We start from the raw sequence: 20,626 nt of genomic DNA on the forward strand, positions 1-20,626 counted from the left end.
AAAATTTTTTTTTTTTTTTAAATCAGTTTTGCTTTCTGTAAACAATGCTGTGGATTCTTGGTCATCTTTTGGTTTGGGCAGTTACCAAAGATAATGGACAGAGATAGGACTTTGCCACACAAGAGTCTCAGAGGAAAATTACACTCTGAACTTCCTGTGAATGCAGTTTTTGAAAATTTGTTCAAAATAATGCCGCACTGATTTCTAAATTGCTTGGTTCAGGGTCAGCAATTCCATAGATTTTGCTTGCTCAGTAATGTGTTGAGAGAAATGCTTCCAAGCTGTGTTATTCATGAAAGGAGCTGCACCAAAAATGTTATCAGATAGATACTAGGGAACAATGAAAGTCAATATGCTTTGCCATTCTTGCATCAGCTTACTCAGCGTGTTGGCCATGTGTAACATTTGACTGCCTGTACACCCCCCTCCCCTTCCATTCCCCCACCCCCCAACCCCTACACACACACACACACACACACACACCCTGCTCCCTTTCCCATGCTGCCCATGCTCTGCCTCCTTATCTCCCTTGATTTCTCATTTACTCTCTCGCACTGATAAAGACCTGGCCTTGTTTGTTCAGTGTCGTCAGTCATTTAACAACCGCCCCCTCCCCCTCCCAACCCACCCCTCCCTCTCTGTCTTTGCCTCAGTTGTCTGTCTCCCTCTCTCTCTGTCTCCTCTCTCTCTCCCCCCCCCCCCCTCCCCCTTCTGCTTGTCTGTTTCACTTTCTCCAGTGTTTCTCCACTTGTCCCCCTGTTTTTCACTCCCCTCAGCTTCTCTCTGTTTCTGTGGTCGGTCAGTCAGTCATTGTTTAACCCTTCCCTCTTCATCAGCACACAGAGATAGTGTCAGTCATTGTTTAACCCTTCCCTCTTCATCAGCACACAGAGATAGTGTCAGTCATTGTTTAACCCTTGTCTCTTCATCAGCACACAGAGATAGTGTCAGTCATTGTTTAACCCTTCCCTCTTCATCAGCACACAGAGATAGTGTCAGTCATTGTTTAACCCTTCCCTCTTCATCAGCACACAGAGAGATAAGTGAACCTTTCTGTTGAACAACATGTGCACTTCACATTTCTTCTTACATGGGTAGAGTGGCAGGCATTGTTGTTTCTGGGTTTGTTTGACTTTGTTGCTGTAAGGTGACATTGAGCTGGGTTTTTGTCCCATTGTCTCTTACATGAAAGCTTTGTTGTATCCTTTTGTATGTGTGTGTTGTGTGTGTTGAAATAGGAGCCGAAAATTGTATGTTAGAAGTAGGTCGTTTGATTGTTATCTGTGTGAATTGTGTTTGAAAAGGGTTTCTCATTGTGACTTGTGATGTTATGGTTTAGTTTTCTGCAAATTGGTGTTCAAGTCTTTTCTTTTGGTGATATTGTTTTTGCTGTTTTGTTTCCAGAAAATATTTTAAATGTTTTATACAACATTTTAATTGTTTTGTAGTATCATTTATTACTGATGCAGAGGATGTCAAAGTTGTGTTGTGTTTTAAACAGACTTTGTGTGTTTTTGGTTTATTATGATTGTTATCAGCTCTTCTTCAGTGTCCTTGATAATGTGCACACAATCATTATTCCTCTTCTGTGTTCTCTCTCTCTCTCTCTCTCTCTCTCTCTCTCTCTCTCTCTCTCTCTCCACCCTGTTTTACTCTTTAGCTCTCTTTTTTTTTCCAGTTCCACCATGACTAACATTTCAATGGTGGGTTTAAAACACAAAACACACCACTGGTGATTTGTCATTCTGTACACTGTTGGAGTACTTGAACAGTTTGACACTCCGTGGTGTTGGACTTTACCCCATTTGTTTCTTTCCTTTGCAGAACCCTTGTATGTATATATTTGTTATTTCATATTTTCACTTCATTGCTTGGGGTCTGGGTTAACTAACAATTTCCATTGTTTATTTAATCACTACTTGTGATTGTACGTTGCTCTCTGGAACCAGATAATTAACTGATATTCATTTCTTTTCTCTTTTTTTTTAATAAAAACTTTATGGTAAATTTTCCTTATTTAAAAACGATGTGTTATTCCCCATATCTAAATAACATTGATCATATTGTTGCAGTGTATATTGATAGGTGTGAGGCTAATGACATGAATGTTTGATTGATGCACAGAAAGAATTGTGATTGTGAATTTAATTTCTTTATGTGTTTTAGTGGCCTTTAGTTACATAATGTAACATGAGAATAATTATATTGCAACGCATGTAGCCCCACCAATAATTATGAAACACTATGATTTGTCTTCATTATCATTGCTCATTGTCCGTACAAGATTTAACACAAAATTTTGACATTGTGCTGTCCATGTGATATCAGAACTACATTACAAATCAAGCTCTACACATGACACTTAGAAAAATATTGTGATCACTTGAATGCACTTAGAAAAATATTGTGATCACTTAAATGGAATTTAATTGCACTGTGTATGATACTTTATAATAACATCCTGATCAGCTCAGTTGCATTAACCCCTTTCTGCTGAGCTGTGGTGAAGTGATATTGGTGTGTGGCCTGAATTTGAAGTGCAGTCACAACTCGATGTTTTTCACCAATGGTGTGATTCATTTTGCTGATAAAAAGTAATGCCATCCCAATAGGAAGTCCGCATGCATAGTGGTGACTGACATCCTGACCTGTGAGCTTCTGTCTTAGTGATGCGGCATCCCTTCACTGATGAGTATACTGATCAGCAGCAGTGAGGGGGTTAATGAGTAGCATACAATCCAGTACTGAGGAATTTGAGCCACCTTTTAAACACACACACACACACACACAAACTCACAGGCACAAGAAGGTAAGGTGTAATTGTTGTTCTGCTGGTCAGTGCCTGCTGTAGAGGGTGGGTCATTCTACTCAGCTGGGTGCCTTATTGAATGTTAAATATCAAGGAAAATACCAATTAACTATTGCACTTTGATTGCATTGTATTTCCCTGAGTGACGTGCCCCTGTCTGTTGCAGACTCCCCGGCACCAGGCAGCAGTTTCGCAGCTGAAGCAGCTTCCAGACTTTCTTCAGCACCCGACGCCAGCACTCAGGGTGTGTAACTAGCAGCCTTCCGGCTTGATAAGTGTCCTTTGGTCCCCTGTAAACAGTGGGCCTTGTTAGCAGTCCTTCTTCTTGGCCAGGATATTCTCCCAGTGTTGGTCTAGTCTTTTCATGATCAGGAGCTGTAAAGTTAAAGAATTTCGTCAGAGGTAATATTTAAGGGAAGAGGACTATGTGGAGGACATTTTGGTGCCTTGTTTAATCCCTTGACTGCTGGATCATTTTCTCCCGTTCTTTTTTCTCTCCTTTCTTTGAAAAGTGTTTTATTCTCATATGCTGTACAGCTGGGTACACTATGCTGTTGTCACCTACCATAATGAAAACAACTGACACTGTTCATTCAGGAATTGAATCCTTGCTCATTGTTCTCCATCATCATTGTTTCAAGATATGACATCTGATGCTGACTTCAGAAGAAGAAAAAAAGAAAAAGAAAAGAAAGGCTCTGACAGAAACAAAATTTTCTGCTTTAGCTGTCGGCCACTTATAAGTATGTTGTATGCATGTAGGAATATAAGAAACAGTATTGACTACAGTATTATGAATCTAGCAGTCAAGGGGTTAAAATGTTGGTTTTAGACTTAATGATATGTTGTGCATTCAATATTTCTTATTGTTTTAAAAAGGTGCAATGATATATATGTGTTTATTCAAATGCCATGTTCTTAAATTTGAAAAAGAAATTCTTATAAAAAAAAAAAACCCAACATTTTTATAACTGAAAATGTTGCATGACAAATATGGAGATTGGTTTTCTTTGTTGTTTTCAACAGCAGTAAAAGTTGATATTTATATTCATTCATAAATTCCCCATTATGTACACGCTAATATACTGTACATGTTATCCAGCCTAAACATGACAGTCCATATTTTGAATGTCTTTCCCCCAGAGTGTTTCAAAAGGACTTGTGTATTTATTCATTATTTCATGTTCTTGAAAGATCTATGAAGCTCTCTCACTGTGGTGTTTTAATGTGCCAGTTTCTTTCATGGAGCTTTGGAATTTTTTTCCCTTGTTTTTGGTGTTGGTGTGTACACTTGGCTTTCTGTGTGGGTGTGTACACTTGTGTTGGTGTGTACATTTGGCTTTCTGTGTGGGTGTGTACACTTGTGCCTTCATTTCTTTTTCTTCCCTTTTTTCTTTTTTCTCTTAGAGGACAGTATATTTAGCTGCTTTTTTTTTTCATTAAAATTTTCCCTATTCTCTTGAAGGACAGTCTGATTTGCTTCATTTTGTTTTTCATTGAAATCGTGTAATCCCACATTAGTAAATCCTTACTGCTTAAAAGAAAGAAAGAACAGTGTATAGAGTTCTATTGTGAGGGTAGAATCTCTCACGTCCATCAGGAATGGCACTGTGAACATAGGTAAAATGTAATTTTCCTGAAAATGAATATGCAGAGGAAAGACAAAGTATTGTATGGAAGTCTCATCAAGTTTAAGTGAAAGCAAAATTTCATACATGAAGTCAAGACTGGTGTTTGCCAGATCTGGGAATTGAGGCCCTTCACCATTTGCCATGATTGTAAAGTGAAGATATTGCCACAAAAATAAGTACGCTTTCAACCTTTCAAAAGCAGAATTGCTAATCCTGCTTTTTCAGAGTAGCTACAGTCAGCTCAAGAAGGAAACAAAGTAAAGAATAATGGAGATAAAACAAAACTGAAGAGAGAAAAAAAATCGGTTTTGATACTGTTATATGAAGCACAAACCATGATTTACTTTTAACACATGTCCTTACCCACTGCAGTTCTTTCTTCGGTATCCGTCCTTTATTTTCTTTGGGTTTTTTCCCTCATCGCGTTCAGACCAAAGTTGTGGGATTATGGTCAGCTTGCCCTGTTTCAAATCATTGTCATGTATTTGTCACCTGGATCAACCTGATGGATCTGTTTCGTGTAGTCCTGATATTGTTGGCTTACTGTTGTTATTTCTTTCCATTTTTCACAATCGTTTTTTTGTTGTTAAGAATCTGGTAATTGATGTGTTAATGTTTGAGTGAGCCCTTGTTGAATTTGTGGCCAGAAATATATATTCTCTCTGTATGTCTCTCTCTTTTTCCTGTATTTGTGTCTACCTGTCTTTATATCTCTTGTCTCTCGTTCCCTCTCTCTCACACACAACCTGTATGTCTCTTATTTTCACTTGCACTTTCACTTTAACTCCCCTCTGTCTCTCTCTGTCTGTCTCTGTTTTTGTCTCTCTCTGTCTATCTCTGTTTTTGTCTTTCTCTCTCTGTGCTGGTCTTTCCTTATTCCTTTCTTTTTTATGGAATACAGTTTTTGTCCATTCCGTTGTGCCTCTAGCAAAGTTTATTCCCACAGTAAACTTTTTTTTTCTCCCTTTTTTAATGTTTGTGAATGTGATATGAATCTGTTGGTTGTATTTCCATTTCCTGAACATTGTGAACTTTTGACTTCTGCTGTTTGTGTTGCTTTTGAACAGTATTACTTTTTGCTTTTTATTCTTTGTTGTATCTTTGTCAGGATCCTTGAAAAGCACTCCCTAGTGCCATTGTCATACCTGTGTAAGGTAGACAGATATGTGTGTTCAGTGTTCTGTGTATTGTTCAGTCATTTCTGTATGCTTTATAAATGTTTGTGTTGTTTTTTTTTAACAATTTTTTCATAGCAGAAAGTTGTTTTTTGCTTGTAAGTTAGACTATACTTTTGAACATAAGTGCTATGCTTATATGTTCAGAGTTTATGACAAAATATTGAAATTTTATCCTTTTCTTAAAGGATTGGAGAGAAATTTTCAGCATTTTTGCTTTTTGACATGGCGCCATTAGTTTATTTGCTTCGGTGTACACTGACTTTGAAAAAACAAACCATACTTATCTGCTAACATAGGCTGCAATATGGAATATAGTTTTACCTCCATTTTACTGATGTACTTAAGTAATATGGGAACTGTTGTTATTGCTGGATGCTTTCATACTGAAGCTAATAATTACTCAATAGATATTTGCTTCTGTTTTAATTATAAGTCAATCTGGAAATATTGTCTTCAAGGTGCTTATCTGCAGCCGGGTTCACAGTGCATATATATGCAGCTTTCAGGGTTTTTGTGTACATCTGCAGCTTTTGTAAAACTATTGCAGAGTTGATGTTTTTAAGTATTGATGTGCATGCATATGTTGTTTGGAAAGCATGCTATTTTGACATTTTCAGTTCATTTTTTTGTGCCAAAAATAAAGTTTTCAGTGATGAACAAATGTGTCGTGTGTTTATTTCTTTACTTTTATTTTGTCACAGTAGTTTTTTTTCTGGTTTTTTTTGTGATTTTTTTTTTCACAACTTTTTGCCATTTTAATGGAATTGCCTTGTCAATAAAAGAAACAGCTTTATATGTGCATAGTTGATTAAACAACCTGGAAAAGAAATTAGCCACATCATCAAAACTGGCAAAATGTGTGATGTGGTTGTAAATGATCATTTATATATCAGGAAAAAACACTGTATTTTCAGATCTGAGGTATTGGAAAGAAAATGACATCATTACGGGAAGATGATGGCTTTCTCAGACAGAATTTTGGCTCAATGTAATTTTGAACCCACAACAGGGATTTGCCTTCATAATGTATCAAATAGAGAGAGAACAAATGACATGTTCATGCTTACAGTTGTCTTCACTCTTTGTTCGCCTTGCTTCTCTTCTACGCTCCATACTGTACTCAAGACAACTTTTGCTTCTCCTGTGTAGAAAGCAGAAACATTTTCTCATCTTTGCTGTAATACTGCTTCAGTTTGGTAATTCTTTGCTAATCTTTTCTGTAGACACAGCAATATGTTCAGTCTTGAAGCTTTGTCCATTTGAAAATCTTCCTGTCAGATGGTGCTAGACATCAGAATTAATAATCAGTTTGCTCTGACTTTATAATAATAAAGCTTTTGGGGATCTGTGATGTAAAAAGAAGAGTATGTATCAGTCAGTGCATGGATCTTTTGATTGACTTACAAATCTAGTCTGTCTCCATTTCCAAAGCTACTGGTTTGGGGTGATTCACACTTTTCTTTCCAACTCCAGCAACAAATTGACAGAACAGCTGTAATCAATTCTATGAAGGTCACTGTTGCAATTAAGTTGGGGTTTTTTGGGGGTTTTTTTGGGTTTTTTTTTTTTCACCTGCTTTTTTCAGTCTTCAGTGTTCTGCATGCTTCATTCTTTTGAGAGCTTCCTAGAGAAACTGATTTCAGACTTTTAACAAAGGAGCTTCAGCAGGTGAGAACTTGACCCAGTCTGGGAGTAGGATGTTGACGTGCTGTTTCCCATTGTCAGTCAGAAGGTAGCTACGCACATCACATCACATCACAGGCAACAAACAGGGCATGCTCCACTTTGCAGTGAAGGCACAGCCGGGCAGCGATGTTGATGGTAAGGTGGCGCCGGTCAGTGCCGGACTGGTGTTCAGCGCCCCCGGACAGCAGCCAGACGAATCGGACACCGGCCTCAGCCCCATGTCCGACGGATCTTACAAAGAGGGACCAGCCTCTGTTCCGGAACCTTCCTTACCGGAGGATTTCCTGGAGGAGGAAGAACAGTACCAGCAGTTTGAGCTGAAAGCCGACCTGGGCGATGAGGGTTTCATTGACCGAAGGGAGGAAACTGTGGCTGTAGTGCCGCACAGGTTGTCTCCCGATGAGGTGCCGGAGCGGGAGGAGGATTTCAAGACCTGTCTGAATGACTACACGCCCCCAGGTACGAGGAAGCACTTCGTCCTCCCGCCACGGGATGAGGAGTATGGTAGCCCCGTTTAAGTCTTTTGGGGGTTGGGTTTGTTTTTTTTAGGGGGGGGGGTGGGGAGGGGAGGCCTGGATTTTTTCTATGGGGGTGTTTTTCTCCAGAGAGTCCCTTATGCAAGAAGTATCTGGCCAGTAGTCGATGGAAGCATATGCCCAAACAGCAGCTTGGATTGTGTCCTGTGTCTTTTTCTCTTTTTTTTTTTCCTTGAAAAGGTTTGTGAACTGAATTTGGTGTTTGTTTCTAATTCATCCTTTGACTGATGTTGATAATGGTCTAATTCGTCCTTGAACCAAATTTTGGTGTCAGTGTCTGTCTGATGCATCCTTCATCCTTATTGTTTGTGCTTAACATGTTTACTTCAGTTCTCTGACTCCTGGAAAATGGTTTCTGATGCCTGTTGTTTTTTTGTGTGTGTGTGTTTGTTGTTTTTTGGGAGGGTGGGGGTGGGTGGGTTGTTTTTTGTGGGTTTTTTTTCTGTTATCCATCTTTGCTGAATGACAAGTAGAACCTATTCTAGCAACCAGTCTGATGTAGTAAAAAAAATAAAAATTAAAAAAAACACCACCAGAAAGATTGACAGTAGAACCTGTTGTAGCAAACAGTCGGATGTAAAAAAAAAAAAAAAAAAAAAAAAAAAAAAAAAAAAAAGACACCAGAAAGATTGACAGAGTAGAACCTGTTGTAGCAACCAGTCTGATGTAAAAAGAAACCACCAGAAAGATTGCCAGAGTAGAACCTGTTGTAGCAACCAGTCTGATGTAAAAAGAAACCACCAGAAAGATTGACAGAGTAGAACCTGTTGTAGCAACCAGTCTGATGTAAAAAGAAACCACCAGAAAGATTGAAAGAGTAGAACCTGTTGTAGCAACCAGTCTGATGGAAAAAGAAACCACCAGAAAGATTGCCAGAGTAGAACCTGTTGTAGCAACCAGTCTGATGTAAAAAGAAACCACCAGAAAGATTGACAGAGTAGAACCTGTTGTAGCAACCAGTCTGATGTAAAAAGAAACCACCAGAAAGATTGACAGAGTAGAACCTGTTGTAGCAACCAGTCTGATGGAAAAAGAAACCACCAGAAAGATTGCCAGAGTAGAACCTGTTGTAGCAACCAGTCTGATGTAAAAAGAATCCACCAGAAAGATTGACAGAGTAGAACCTGTTGTAGCAACCAGTCTGATGGAAAAAGAAACCACCAGAAAGATTGCCAGAGTAGAACCTGTTGTAGCAACCAGTCTGATGTAAAAAGAAACCACCAGAAAGATTGCCAGAGTAGAACCTGTTGTAGCAACCAGTCTGATGTAAAAAGAATCCACCAGAAAGATTGACAAAGTAGAACCTGTTGTAGCAACCAGTCTGATGTAAAAAGAAACCACCAGAAAGATTGACAGAGTAGAACCTGTTGTAGCAACCAGTCTGATGTAAAAAGAAACCACCAGAAAGATTGACAGAGTAGAACCTGTTGTAGCAACCAGTTTGATGTAAAAAGAATCCACCAGAAAGATTGCCAGAGTAGAACCTGTTGTAGCAACCAGTCTGATGTTAAAAGAAACCACCAGAAAGATTGACAGAGTAGAAACCTGTTGTAGCAACCAGTCTGATGTAAAAAGAAACCACCAGAAAGATTGCCAGAGTAGAACCTGTTGTAGCAACCAGTTTGATGTAAAAAGAAACCACCAGAAGGATTGACAGAGTAGAACCTGTTGTAGCAACCAGTCTGATGTAAAAAGAAACCAGCAGAAAGATTGCCAGAGTAGAACCTGTTGTAGCAACCAGTCTGATGTAAAAAGAATCCACCAGAAAGATTGACAGAGTAGAACCTGTTGTAGCAACCAGTCTGATGTAAAAAGAAACCACCAGAAAGATTGCCAGAGTAGAACCTGTTGTAGCAACCAGTCTGATGTAAAAAGAAACCACCAGAAAGATTGCCAGAGTAGAACCTGTTGTAGCAACCAGTTTGATGTAAAAAGAATCCACCAGAAAGATTGCCAGAGTAGAACCTGTTGTAGCAACCAGTCTGATGTAAAAAGAATCCACCAGAAAGATTGACGAAAACCTGTGGCACCAGTCTGATGGTAAAAAGAATCCACCAGAAAGATTGACCAGAGTAGAACCTGTTGTAGCAACCAGTTTGATGTAAAAAGAATCCACCAGAAAGATTGCCAGAGTAGAACCTGTTGTAGCAACCAGTCTGATGTAAAAAGAATCCACCAGAAAGATTGACAGAAGTAGAACCTGTTGTAGCAACCAGTCTGATGTAAAAAGAAACCCACCAGAAAGATTGCCAGAGTAGAACCTGTTGTAGCAACCAGTCTGATGTAAAAAGAATCCACCAGAAAGATTGACAAAGTAGAACCTGTTGTAGCAACTAGTCTGATGTAAAAAGGAAACCACCAGAAAGATTGCCAGAGAAGAACCTGTTGTAGCAACCAGTCTGATGTAAAAGAAACCACCAGAAAGATTGACAGAGTAGAACCTGTTGTAGCAACCAGTTTGATGTAAAAAGAATCCACCAGAAAGATTGCCAGAGTAGAACCTGTTGTAGCAACCAGTCCTGATGTTAAAAGAAACCACTGATGTAAAAAGAAACCACCAGAAAGATTGCCAGAGTAGAACCTGTTGTAGCAACCAGTTGATGTAAAAAGAAACCACCAGAAGGATTGACAGAGTAGAACCTGTTGTAGCAACCAGTCTGATGTAAAAAGAAACCAGCAGAAAGATTGCCAGAGTAGAACCTGTTGTAGCAACCAGTCTGATGTAAAAAGAATCCACCAGAAAGATTGACAGAGTAGAACCTGTTGTAGCAACCAGTCTGATGTAAAAAGAAACCACCAGAAAGATTGCCAGAGTAGAACCTGTTATAGCAACCAGTCTGATGTAAAAAGAAACCACCAGAAAGATTGCCAGAGTAGAACCTGTTGTAGCAACCAGTTTGATGTAAAAAGAATCCACCAGAAAGATTGCCAGAGTAGAACCTGTTGTAGCAACCAGTCTGATGTAAAAAGAATCCACCAGAAAGATTGACAGAGTAGAACCTGTTGTAGCAACCAGTCTGATGTAAAAAGAATCCACCAGAAAGATTGCCAGAGTAGAACCTGTTGTAGCAACCAGTTTGATGTAAAAAGAATCCACCAGAAAGATTGCCAGAGTAGAACCTGTTGTAGCAACCAGTCTGATGTAAAAAGAATCCACCAGAAAGATTGACAGAGTAGAACCTGTTGTAGCAACCAGTCTGATGTAAAAAGAATCCACCAGAAAGATTGCCAGAGTAGAACCTGTTGTAGCAACCAGTCTGATGTAAAAAGAATCCACCAGAAAGATTGACAGAGTAGAACCTGTTGTAGCAACCAGTCTGATGTAAAAAGAAACCACCAGAAAGATTGACAGAGTAGAACCTGTTGTAGCAACCAGTCTGATGTTAAAAGAAACCACCTGAAAGATCCCCAGTCTCTTGTTTGTCCGGACACGTTTCCTTCTTCAATTACTGAAGTTTTTATGTGTGTGTGTGTGTTCATAAAGTTTTCATACATGTCTTCATAATATGTGCTTCTCTGACAGCTTTGTGCAACTGGGAAATGATATGAATAATTATCATTGTCAGTGATACATATATAGTGCTTATCTTCTGCCAGAGACCAAGTTCTAAGTGCTTTACAAAACGCCATCATTTGCACAGCAGGCCGCCTGCCTGGATAGATGAAGCTGATAGCTGCCTGTTACACACTCCTCATTCCTTTCCTGTATCAGTCACTCAAGATTCAGTTACATGTGCACACATGTATATTGGGAAATTGCAGATTCAGAAGGTAGTGTAAACTAGAGAATTAAGCAATATGTTTATATCTGCAAATAATTTTTCCCTCGAGTTCAGCCTCATGAAGCCCTAAACCTAAGCTGATCTCCATGACAGTATTGTCATTACATACATCCCAACCAGCCATCATTTAAAAAAGAAAAAGCTACTGAACTGTCCCAAATTCTGTGGTCTTTCTTGCGCTGCTCTCAAGGTGACGTTTGTTTTGAATTCTATTGTCACTCTATTCCATGCTGGTGGTAAGTTGGTACCAAAGTCTTCAGTGAGGATGACCGTGGATTCATGGGGGCTGTCAGTCATTGGAGACGTGGGGAAGGGTCAGCATTGGAAACTCTCTGTGGTCTGCCAGCACTGGGTTGGCCTCAGAAGTGTTTGGAGGATTCAGGGTAACCAACGGAGTATAGTCCCAGAAATACAGGGTTCGCGAAAAGTAAAGGACCACTTGGAAACTTGCCCGGTTTTCTTCTGTTGGGTCATGGTGAAATGATGCAGAATTTTCTGGTGAACAGCAGTGTAATCAGCACCACTCATAACTACAGGTGCTGTCTTGCACATGCACTTCCATTTTTGACAACTGAAAACCGCAGCTGTCTTTTATTAACCACTGAACAACTGTAAACTTGTGGCTGAAACATCAGTTTTTAAAAACAAATTGTCAAGCTGCTTGTGGTTCACTTTACCTGAAGCAGCCGTTTGTTGTGTTCAGTGATGGGCCATATGCCGCCTGCATAATTTGAATCATCTCTCAATTTTTTAACATTCTTTAAAAACACACCTGCTTTTGTAAGTGGTCCATAACTTTTTGTGACATCTGTTGTACAGAAGATGAGGCAGCATAGAAAGAAGAAGAACAACAGAAAGAAATGTATTCATAGTTACATAAAGAAAACAGCTATGCACATGTCTGAAAAGGTTAGGCTGAATGTCAGAGGAAAAGTCCATTGCTGTATCAAAACAAAAACCCATAATACATGCAATTACTGATAAGGTACAATGATTCAGCAAGTTTGAAGGAAGCTCATCACTTAGAATGAGCTCAGGAAAAGACATTTTGATCTCATCGTTGTTTGTACATGTTGTGTGAATCTGTTGATACGTGAAAACTTCCAGCCTGCTTTCACATATTGTCCTACAAGTGACTTGATAGAAGGTAGATTTGTTTTAAAGTGAGTTGTGTGTGTATTGTTCTTTACATGTATTTTGTGTTTCTGTGGATACTAAAATCACACAATGTGAAAAGATTCTAAACTGGAAAAAAACAAAAAAAACACACACACACAAATTTCCATGACTTGGCCTGCTTTCACATCATAGTCACATCAGTGTCTCAATAGAAAGATTTCATTAAAGTAATCAAGTTGCTTGTGTATTTTTTATTCTTTATGGTTTCATGTTTTTTGTGTTTTCATGTCGTAAGTTATTTACCTTTTTTTTAAACCCTTTTTCAAATTCCATCTTTGTCACAGTGCAGAAGAAATCATTCTGTTAGTAATTCTGTACTTTACTTTTTTTTCTTTTAAAAAAAAAAAATCTATTTGATGTGATTGGTTGCTGAGAATATGTTCTACTATCATGAACTTTCTGTGTGATCATGCTGACATGATGACTAGCACAGTGCACCCCTCCTTGGTTTTGGCATGTATTTTTTCTGTTCTTGATGGCTTTTTTGTTCAGATTTATTTATAAATACAATGGGGCCTTTTCTTTGTTTCGTTTTTTTTTTTTTTTGTTTTGTTTTTTGGTGGGGTTTTTTTGCATGCCATTTCTAGTTTTTTTAAAAGTCTATGTTTCATTGTTTTAGCTTGAACAAGTAAGTTTTTTGTGGTTCTGATGTTAAATAAAGGTTTTTTAAGTATTAGCCTATCAATGTGTTTTTGAGGCTGTTTAATACAAATAATGCTTGAATTTGCTTATTCATTTAGCTTTATGTTTGTGGCGTGAAGGTTAGAAAATAAAAATTTTTAAATAAGGAATGGAAAAAAAAAAAAGAAGGAAATATGTGTCATAGAAGCTGGACAGGAACGTACTATTTGTAGCTTCATATATAACATGATATGCATTATAGGAATATACAATGAAATAAAATAGCTTGCTTATGGTAATCAATCAAATACACTTTATTGTTTTAAAAATCTATTTTGTTAATATCAAATAACCACGACATTAAAGACAAACTTAATGATGTATCATTTACAAATGGAAGGGAAGGAACTGCGCATACACATTTTTGCCAGATCGAAATTCACAGAAATAAATGTATAAGATGAAAAAGTTACAAATACATTTTGAAACAATGCCTTCATTACTCTTCAAAAGAACAATGAGACCATGGAAAAGAGAGTTGATGATCACAGTACTTGTTGAAAATACCTTTCAAAGAGAAGAAAAATAGGGTTAAGGAAAACACACACACACACACACACACACACACATATATATATATATATATATATATATGGGGGAAAACTGAAATGGTAATGGTTTCCTTACAACTGAAACTTGGGATTACCTTGTTAACACTATTTCTCCAGAATGTATGGAAAGAAAAAGATTTATCTGTGTGGAAAACTTTTTGCTAGATCCGGAAGATGTCTGAGGGGTTGGTAATGCTCTTGACAAAACCAGGTTAGAAAGTGTATTGTTACAATTGTTACTGTGAATTGCAGAAATGATTTACTTCTATTTGCTTTTGTTTGTTTCGTTTTTTATATTATTTTCCTGAGTTTACAATCCACTGCATGTACCTGTTCTTTTGACAAGCTTTCAGATTTTAGCTGAAGTTGTTCTGTGGCTTTTTTTATTTTTATTTTTTACCTGAAGTTGGCTTTTGGTTTTTATTGGTTTGGCTTATTTGGTTATTCTCAGAAATAAATTTGCATTTTTCTTTAAAAAAAAGTTTTCTCTTTGGTTTATTTTGTTTCAGTTTCTTTTTTTGTTTTGTTTGTTTGTTTGTTTGTTTTACTGCTATCAGTGCCCACATCATTGTCAAAATATTGAGCACAACTTATAAAAAGGTATGATTTAGCAAACAGCTGTTGAAATGAAGAGAACCATTCAGTAAGAAACATACCAATCATGCTACAGCACCCCACTATTCTGAATGATTGTTCCATATTGATAAGTGTTTTTTGTTGGTGTTCTTATTTTCTTTTAAGTTTCACTCTGTATCTGGCACTGAAAGATGAGAAAGTTTTTTTTCTCTCTCTCTTTTTTTTTCTTTTTTTTTCAGCTTTTTACTCTAAAAGCTCTGTCCTTATTTTAAGTTGTACAAGCTGTGTAAATGAAAGTTTATAAACATTTTTCTGTAACAAGAGTGGGTTTAGGAGAAGGGACTGAAATGATGCTATAGACCAGAGGGTGTACACAACCTTATGCTGCACGGTAGTTCGAAAACTCTACCCCCAGCTGTGATAATATATTACTTGATATTCACCTGCTTGAAACGGATACTTTTCACAAACTTTCAACCATTACTACCAACAGGACATGTTTTGCATGTCAAGATTTTCTAAAATGTTTTCTTAGATTAGCATGAAGATTTGGGAAGTGAATAGAACATTGTACTCAGATTGTCTTGTTTTTTTAATCAAGATAGTCAGTTTTGGATCAGTTTCTTTGTTCTTCGTGCACAAAGTTTAAAAGGTTTCTTTTCTTTTTTTCTTAAATACAGAAATGGGGGTTCTTTTACTGTACACTCAAACATCAAAATAACCACACAACAGAACCAACACTGCTGTTTTCCATGTCTAAATCTGATATATGAATGCATCATTTTCAGATATACGGATGAAATATAGGACATATCATTTTACAATATCCACCTTAAGATTTGAAGCATAGGAAAAGAGTCAGATCATGCATCAGATCAGTTCCTGTATGGAAATTTTTTTTTTTTTTTTTTCTTAAATTTTCCCATCTGTCTGCATTCACAGAAATGTTCACCAACCATTTCTGGCCTTTAGGTGCCATCAAAATGGGGAGTATACTCATTTAATCTGACACAAGCTCATAGAATAGTTTGATGTAGGTAGAAACGTAGAAATCTTAGTGTGGGACCAGCAGCATATAATGATTTAAATGTCTATAATTTACTAATATCTGTATTTTGTGATAAGGCTTGAGGTTTGGTTTACCTGGGAAGTTATCACTAAAAAGATCTAGGCAAAAAAATGGACCAGTGTACTTTCACTCAGGTGCATGGGATATTCCTAATCTGCTTGAGAGTCCTCATGTTTTGGTGTGCCTGACTTAATTCATGACCCACAAACTCCTTGTAATGAACTAATCAGTCCCCACAGTACCACTGTTTGAAACTTCACACGTTCTGTGTATGGCTTGGTCTTATGAGTGAAGCATAACACGGCTAACAGCTGGGTGCATGCCTGTAACCTTTTTCCTAGCATGGTGGGGTTTGCAGTGAGAGAGAAATAGTGGTCGCACTGAAAACTCTGGCCTCACTCTCCCTTTTACATCTGCATTTCAGTTTTGCCCTCCTCAGTCTCAGGAGAAGAAAGAAGTGCTAGAAAGAGTACGGCAGAGGAGAAAAAAGTCGGTTTCCACCCAGCGTATCGTAACCCCGATCAGAGAAACATGGATGATCTGGTAGTGGTAGGCCCTGAGAGAGAGGAGGTGGATGTGAAGGAAGAGTCAGAAGTCCTTCCAGACGGCACCGTCCACTCCACTCAGCGCGTGTCTCACCACAAAGTGAAGCATGTCCGCCGCACACACACCGGGCCCACCGGGAAAGAAGACGTCGTGGAAGAGGACGTAGAGGTCCCTGGCACCAGCAAGGAAGATGTGTACGAACTGTTTGAACAACCAGCAAAACTGGTGCAAGACGAGGAAGACATAGAGCAAGTGCTTGAAGACGGCACAAGAGTGACGAAGCACGTAGTGATGAACCGCATGGTGCACATGGTCAAGATGCACCACGAATCCTTCGACGAGCAGCACCGCAAAGTAGAAGAGGATTACGAGATTGAGGAAGTGATCCCAGGCACGGAATCGGCCTTCGTGGCCGGCATGGATTCCGATTACGAAGAAGAGATGAAAGAGAAGGCAAGGAAGAAAGCTAAAAAAGCAACAGAGAGGGGTGCAGGGGTAGACGACGACGACAGCTCCTACCCCAAACTGGTGGCCTACGTTCACGGCAGTGATGTGGATGACGGCAGCCTGTGTATGGGTTATGGTCGCCCAGGGGAGTCGGCACTGGACGTTGTGGAGGACATGTTGGCCAGAGGACAGCTGTCCCTTCAGGACACACAAGGTAAAGTCTTGCTCTTCCTCCTCCATCTTTCAGCATCGCTGTGGCCAGACACAGGCCTAGAACAGGCAGTAGTTGGTGACTCTGCGCTTTGCTAGCCCCTGGTGGGGAGGTGAGCGTATGTCGGTATAGAGGGTTTCTTTCTTGAGCTCTTTTTTCTCTGTACCATTGGTGACAGGTATATACATTTCTGTCTATACTTGTATCTGTAGGCATGAGACATGTATCTTTATTTGTCATTGTGGGTTCTTTATAGAAGTTTATTTTTTACTGGGCGTCAGTGTATGGTTTGTTGAAACGTGTAGGTAGGTAGAAGAGGCATGGGGGCACTAGCTTAGAATATCAGTCATAGCAAACATTTCCATATCATAAAAGGTGAACAACTTAAACAGATTGGTGAAAAGACAAAAACTGTTAGTAAAACCATGAAAACTGAAAATTGTTTTTTCTTACTTCTTCAAGAAATTGTTTTTACCTTTAAAAAAAAAAAAAAATTGAATTAAGCCATATACTCAGTCTAGCTTTACATCTGTAGCATTCTTATATACCTAAAACTAAATCAAAGAGGATGGTGCTAAATGAAAAGATGAAATGAACAGAGGCAAGAATAAAATGATGAATGAACATACCTATATAACCCCAGTAAATTGGAAGATACGTATCGCATGGCATGGGACATCATTCATTCCGATAACAGCAGGTGAATTTTATTCTGAAAAAAAATGTTTGCACCAGGTCGTTGAAATGAGGTGTTCAAAACATGTTGAACCTCTTACAGGTAAACTTACTGTAGTCAGTTTTGTCTATTCCATACTCATTTCCAAGTGGTTTCCACACACACACACACATACCCACACACACACACACACGCGCGCACACGCACACGCACACGCACACACACACGCAGATATCTAAAACTCAAGTTCACAGAAATTTCAGAAGAGTTAAAAATTGTACTTATAAACATTTATACATACATGTATTGATAAACATATTCTCTCACTCTATTACAGAATTATTTTAATTATTGTTCTCATCTTAAAGATAATGATTGAAAAACCTGGACTAATAGGTATGTGACCTTCGGATTTCACTGAAACGGTTATCAGAGCACAACATTCTGACTAAACACCATTGTCTGCATCTGTGTGTGATTCAAATGTTTGCCAGAGAGCAACATTTGATGAACAGCAGACCTTTCTTGAATTTTAGTCTTCTTGCACCTGTGTGGGCACATTTGTGCTGTAACACACACACACACATGCACATGCACAGGCACTCACACACACACACACTCTCTCTCTCTCTCTCACACACACACACACACACACACACACACACACACACACACACACATGTATGCGTGCGCACATACATATTACATACACACACACATTGAGCACATCCAGCTATGAGCTATGTTCCTTACAGCCCAGCAGGATGCAACAAAGGTCATGCATTCCACACTGCTCAGCTACACAGTCCTAAGCATTCCTGCTCCATGTCAGAAAAAAACTGAATACCTGGAAAGAACAGAATGTGTGCACACCCCTGAGGCACCTTGTAGGAAATTTACACATGCATGCACACACACACACACACACACACACACACACACACACACACAGAGAGTTACAGACACACACACAGAGTTACAGACACACACACACACACACAAGTACATGACACTTGCATACAGACTTGTCACACACACACTCAGGCAATTTCCATAACAAAAACTTGCAGACAAAAGAAAAAGAACAACAAACTTGGTTTCTGCTGCACTGTGCCGATGCACTCTCCCCAGGGAGAGCAACCTGAATTTCACGCAGAAAAATCTGTTGTGACAAAAAGTAATGCAGTACAATGCAATACCATAACTACACCATACCATACCTTGTTCCTCCACTCAACTTGAGTGACAAAGCAGCTGGCATTGTCCGTTGGAGATGGTGAACAGACATCTGTCCATTCAAACACCTCATGCAAACAGTACCAGTCTTACTGTTCTCAACCTGTTCTCTCTGTCCGTGGGGACACACACACATGGTGATACCTGTTCCCCCTTTATTTGGGAGAGTCCAAGTGGGACAGGCAAATGCTGTGCGACTTTTTGTATCTGTAATGTTATTCATATCAATGCTTGTGCACAGATATACATTTTATTTGAATCATAGCATGCAAAACGCCTTGGACACAGGGCTAGGAGTTTGAATTCAAATGCAAGTACCACATATGCACATACTCTTGTGTGTGTATGGTTAAAGTGTTGGGGTTGCAGACTTCTAACGATGACTGTGCAGGCAAATGTGGGTCCTTTTGTTTCATTTTATTTTGTTCTGTTTTATTTTTTCATTTCGGTGTTTATTGGGTTCTTTTCCTTTTCTTTTTTTTTCTTTTTTTTCTATTTTTGGTTTCTGTTTCTGTTGGATTTCTTACTTTGCACAGCAAATATATATTATCAAATATGATTTCCATACTATTACATTCAGTCCAGCTTTCAGTTTCTGTAAGGGTGTGTCACAGTGTGCAGACTATTCCATAAACGTATACACCACCACAGATGTGTCATGACTAGGATGAGGCAAAAGGTTGAAACAGAAAGAAAGAGGACATGTGAAGTTATTGGAACATGTTCTGATATACTGACACATTTCTTTTAGTGGGAGAGATGGTGTGTGCGTATGCACACTAGTGACATGCACAGCACTCTGTCTCTCCCTCTTCCCATTTATGTGTGTGTGTCTTTCTTCATGTGCTTGTGTGTGTGTGTCTGTGTATGTGTCTTCATGGTGTGTGTGTCTTCATGGTGTGTGTGTCTTTATGTTGTGTCTGTGTATGTCTTCATGGTGTGTGTGTCTTTATGATGCGTGTGTCTTTATGGTGTGTCTGTATGTGTCTTCATGGTGTGTGTGCTCTTGTGTATGTGTGTGTGTGCTCATATATGCATGTGTGTGTGGGGTTTTTTTTGTGGGTTTTTTTCATGTGTGTGTGTGTGTGTGTCCCTCATCCATTCTGTATGTGGGATTTCCACCACCCCCTGTCTTAATTGCTGGATATATTTTGCATTTCCCTTCTTCATTCCTACATCTGTTTTCTTCTGCAGAATGCGCACTGTTCTCCTACGAATGTATGTAGACTAGTGTGTGATTGTTATTATTTCATGATCTTTCTTCTTTAGCATTTTGCTTTTGCTGTTGTGTTGAAACGGAACCACTGTTCTGAGTATGTGCTGCCTTTACTTCTCCTGTGTTTCTGTCTGCCTGCCTGCCTCTTTATTTGTTGTGAAGTGTCTTCTCTTTTTCTTATCTTCATCGATGTCCTGTTTCTCTCATTCTCCTTTGTCGTGTACTGCCCCCTCTCTCTCTTTCTCCACTTGCATTGTAGTGCCCTATTTCTCTCTCTGTGTCTTTCTCTATTGTACTTTAGTGACTCGGTCTTTGCTTCACCTGGTAGTACAAATCTCTTTCACAGTGTGTCACAGGTCCAGCATGTATAACATCCTTTCATCTAGTTTTCTCTCTCTCTCTCTCTCTCTCTCTCTCTCTCTCTCTTTACCCCATGACACTTGTCCTTCCTGTAGTACTTCTTTCTGTGTAGACTAGACACTGCTAAAATTATTTATTATTTATAATTCAGTTGTAGACACACATCCATTCCCCTCCCTCCAGCCTCTCCTCACCTTTAGCTGCATGGTTGATTTTGCATTGTGTGCGCCCCGTGTGACTTTTTTGTTGGTGCCGG

The 20,626-nt window shown here is 38.9% G+C and overlaps 1 protein-coding gene and 1 long non-coding RNA gene across 43 annotated transcripts in view; one reads left to right on the forward strand and one right to left on the reverse strand.

Moving 5' to 3' along the window:
• Positions 1-20,626, forward strand: part of LOC143293050 (uncharacterized) — a 192,214-nt gene that overhangs the window by 142,082 nt on the left and 29,506 nt on the right. For 38 of the 42 annotated variants that reach the window (XM_076603883.1, XM_076603881.1, XM_076603898.1 and 35 more), the window contains 2 exons: positions 2,976-3,053; positions 7,410-7,763. In XM_076603883.1, the coding sequence (XP_076459998.1) occupies positions 2,976-3,053; positions 7,410-7,763 (432 nt within the window). The remainder of the gene's footprint in view (positions 1-2,975; positions 3,054-7,409; positions 7,764-20,626) is intronic. The other 4 variants (XM_076603910.1, XM_076603913.1, XM_076603915.1 and 1 more) reach the window with 1 other exon arrangement.
• LOC143293054 (uncharacterized) lies at positions 3,048-18,923 on the reverse strand. The gene is made up of 3 exons (XR_013056711.1): positions 18,779-18,923; positions 17,512-17,594; positions 3,048-3,184 (listed from the first exon to the last, which is right to left on the reverse strand). It is a non-coding gene; the product is annotated as an uncharacterized LOC143293054 (long non-coding RNA).

This window comes from Babylonia areolata, chromosome 18, assembly GCF_041734735.1.
Source record: "Babylonia areolata isolate BAREFJ2019XMU chromosome 18, ASM4173473v1, whole genome shotgun sequence".
Taxonomy (NCBI): Eukaryota; Metazoa; Mollusca; class Gastropoda; order Neogastropoda; family Buccinidae; genus Babylonia; species Babylonia areolata.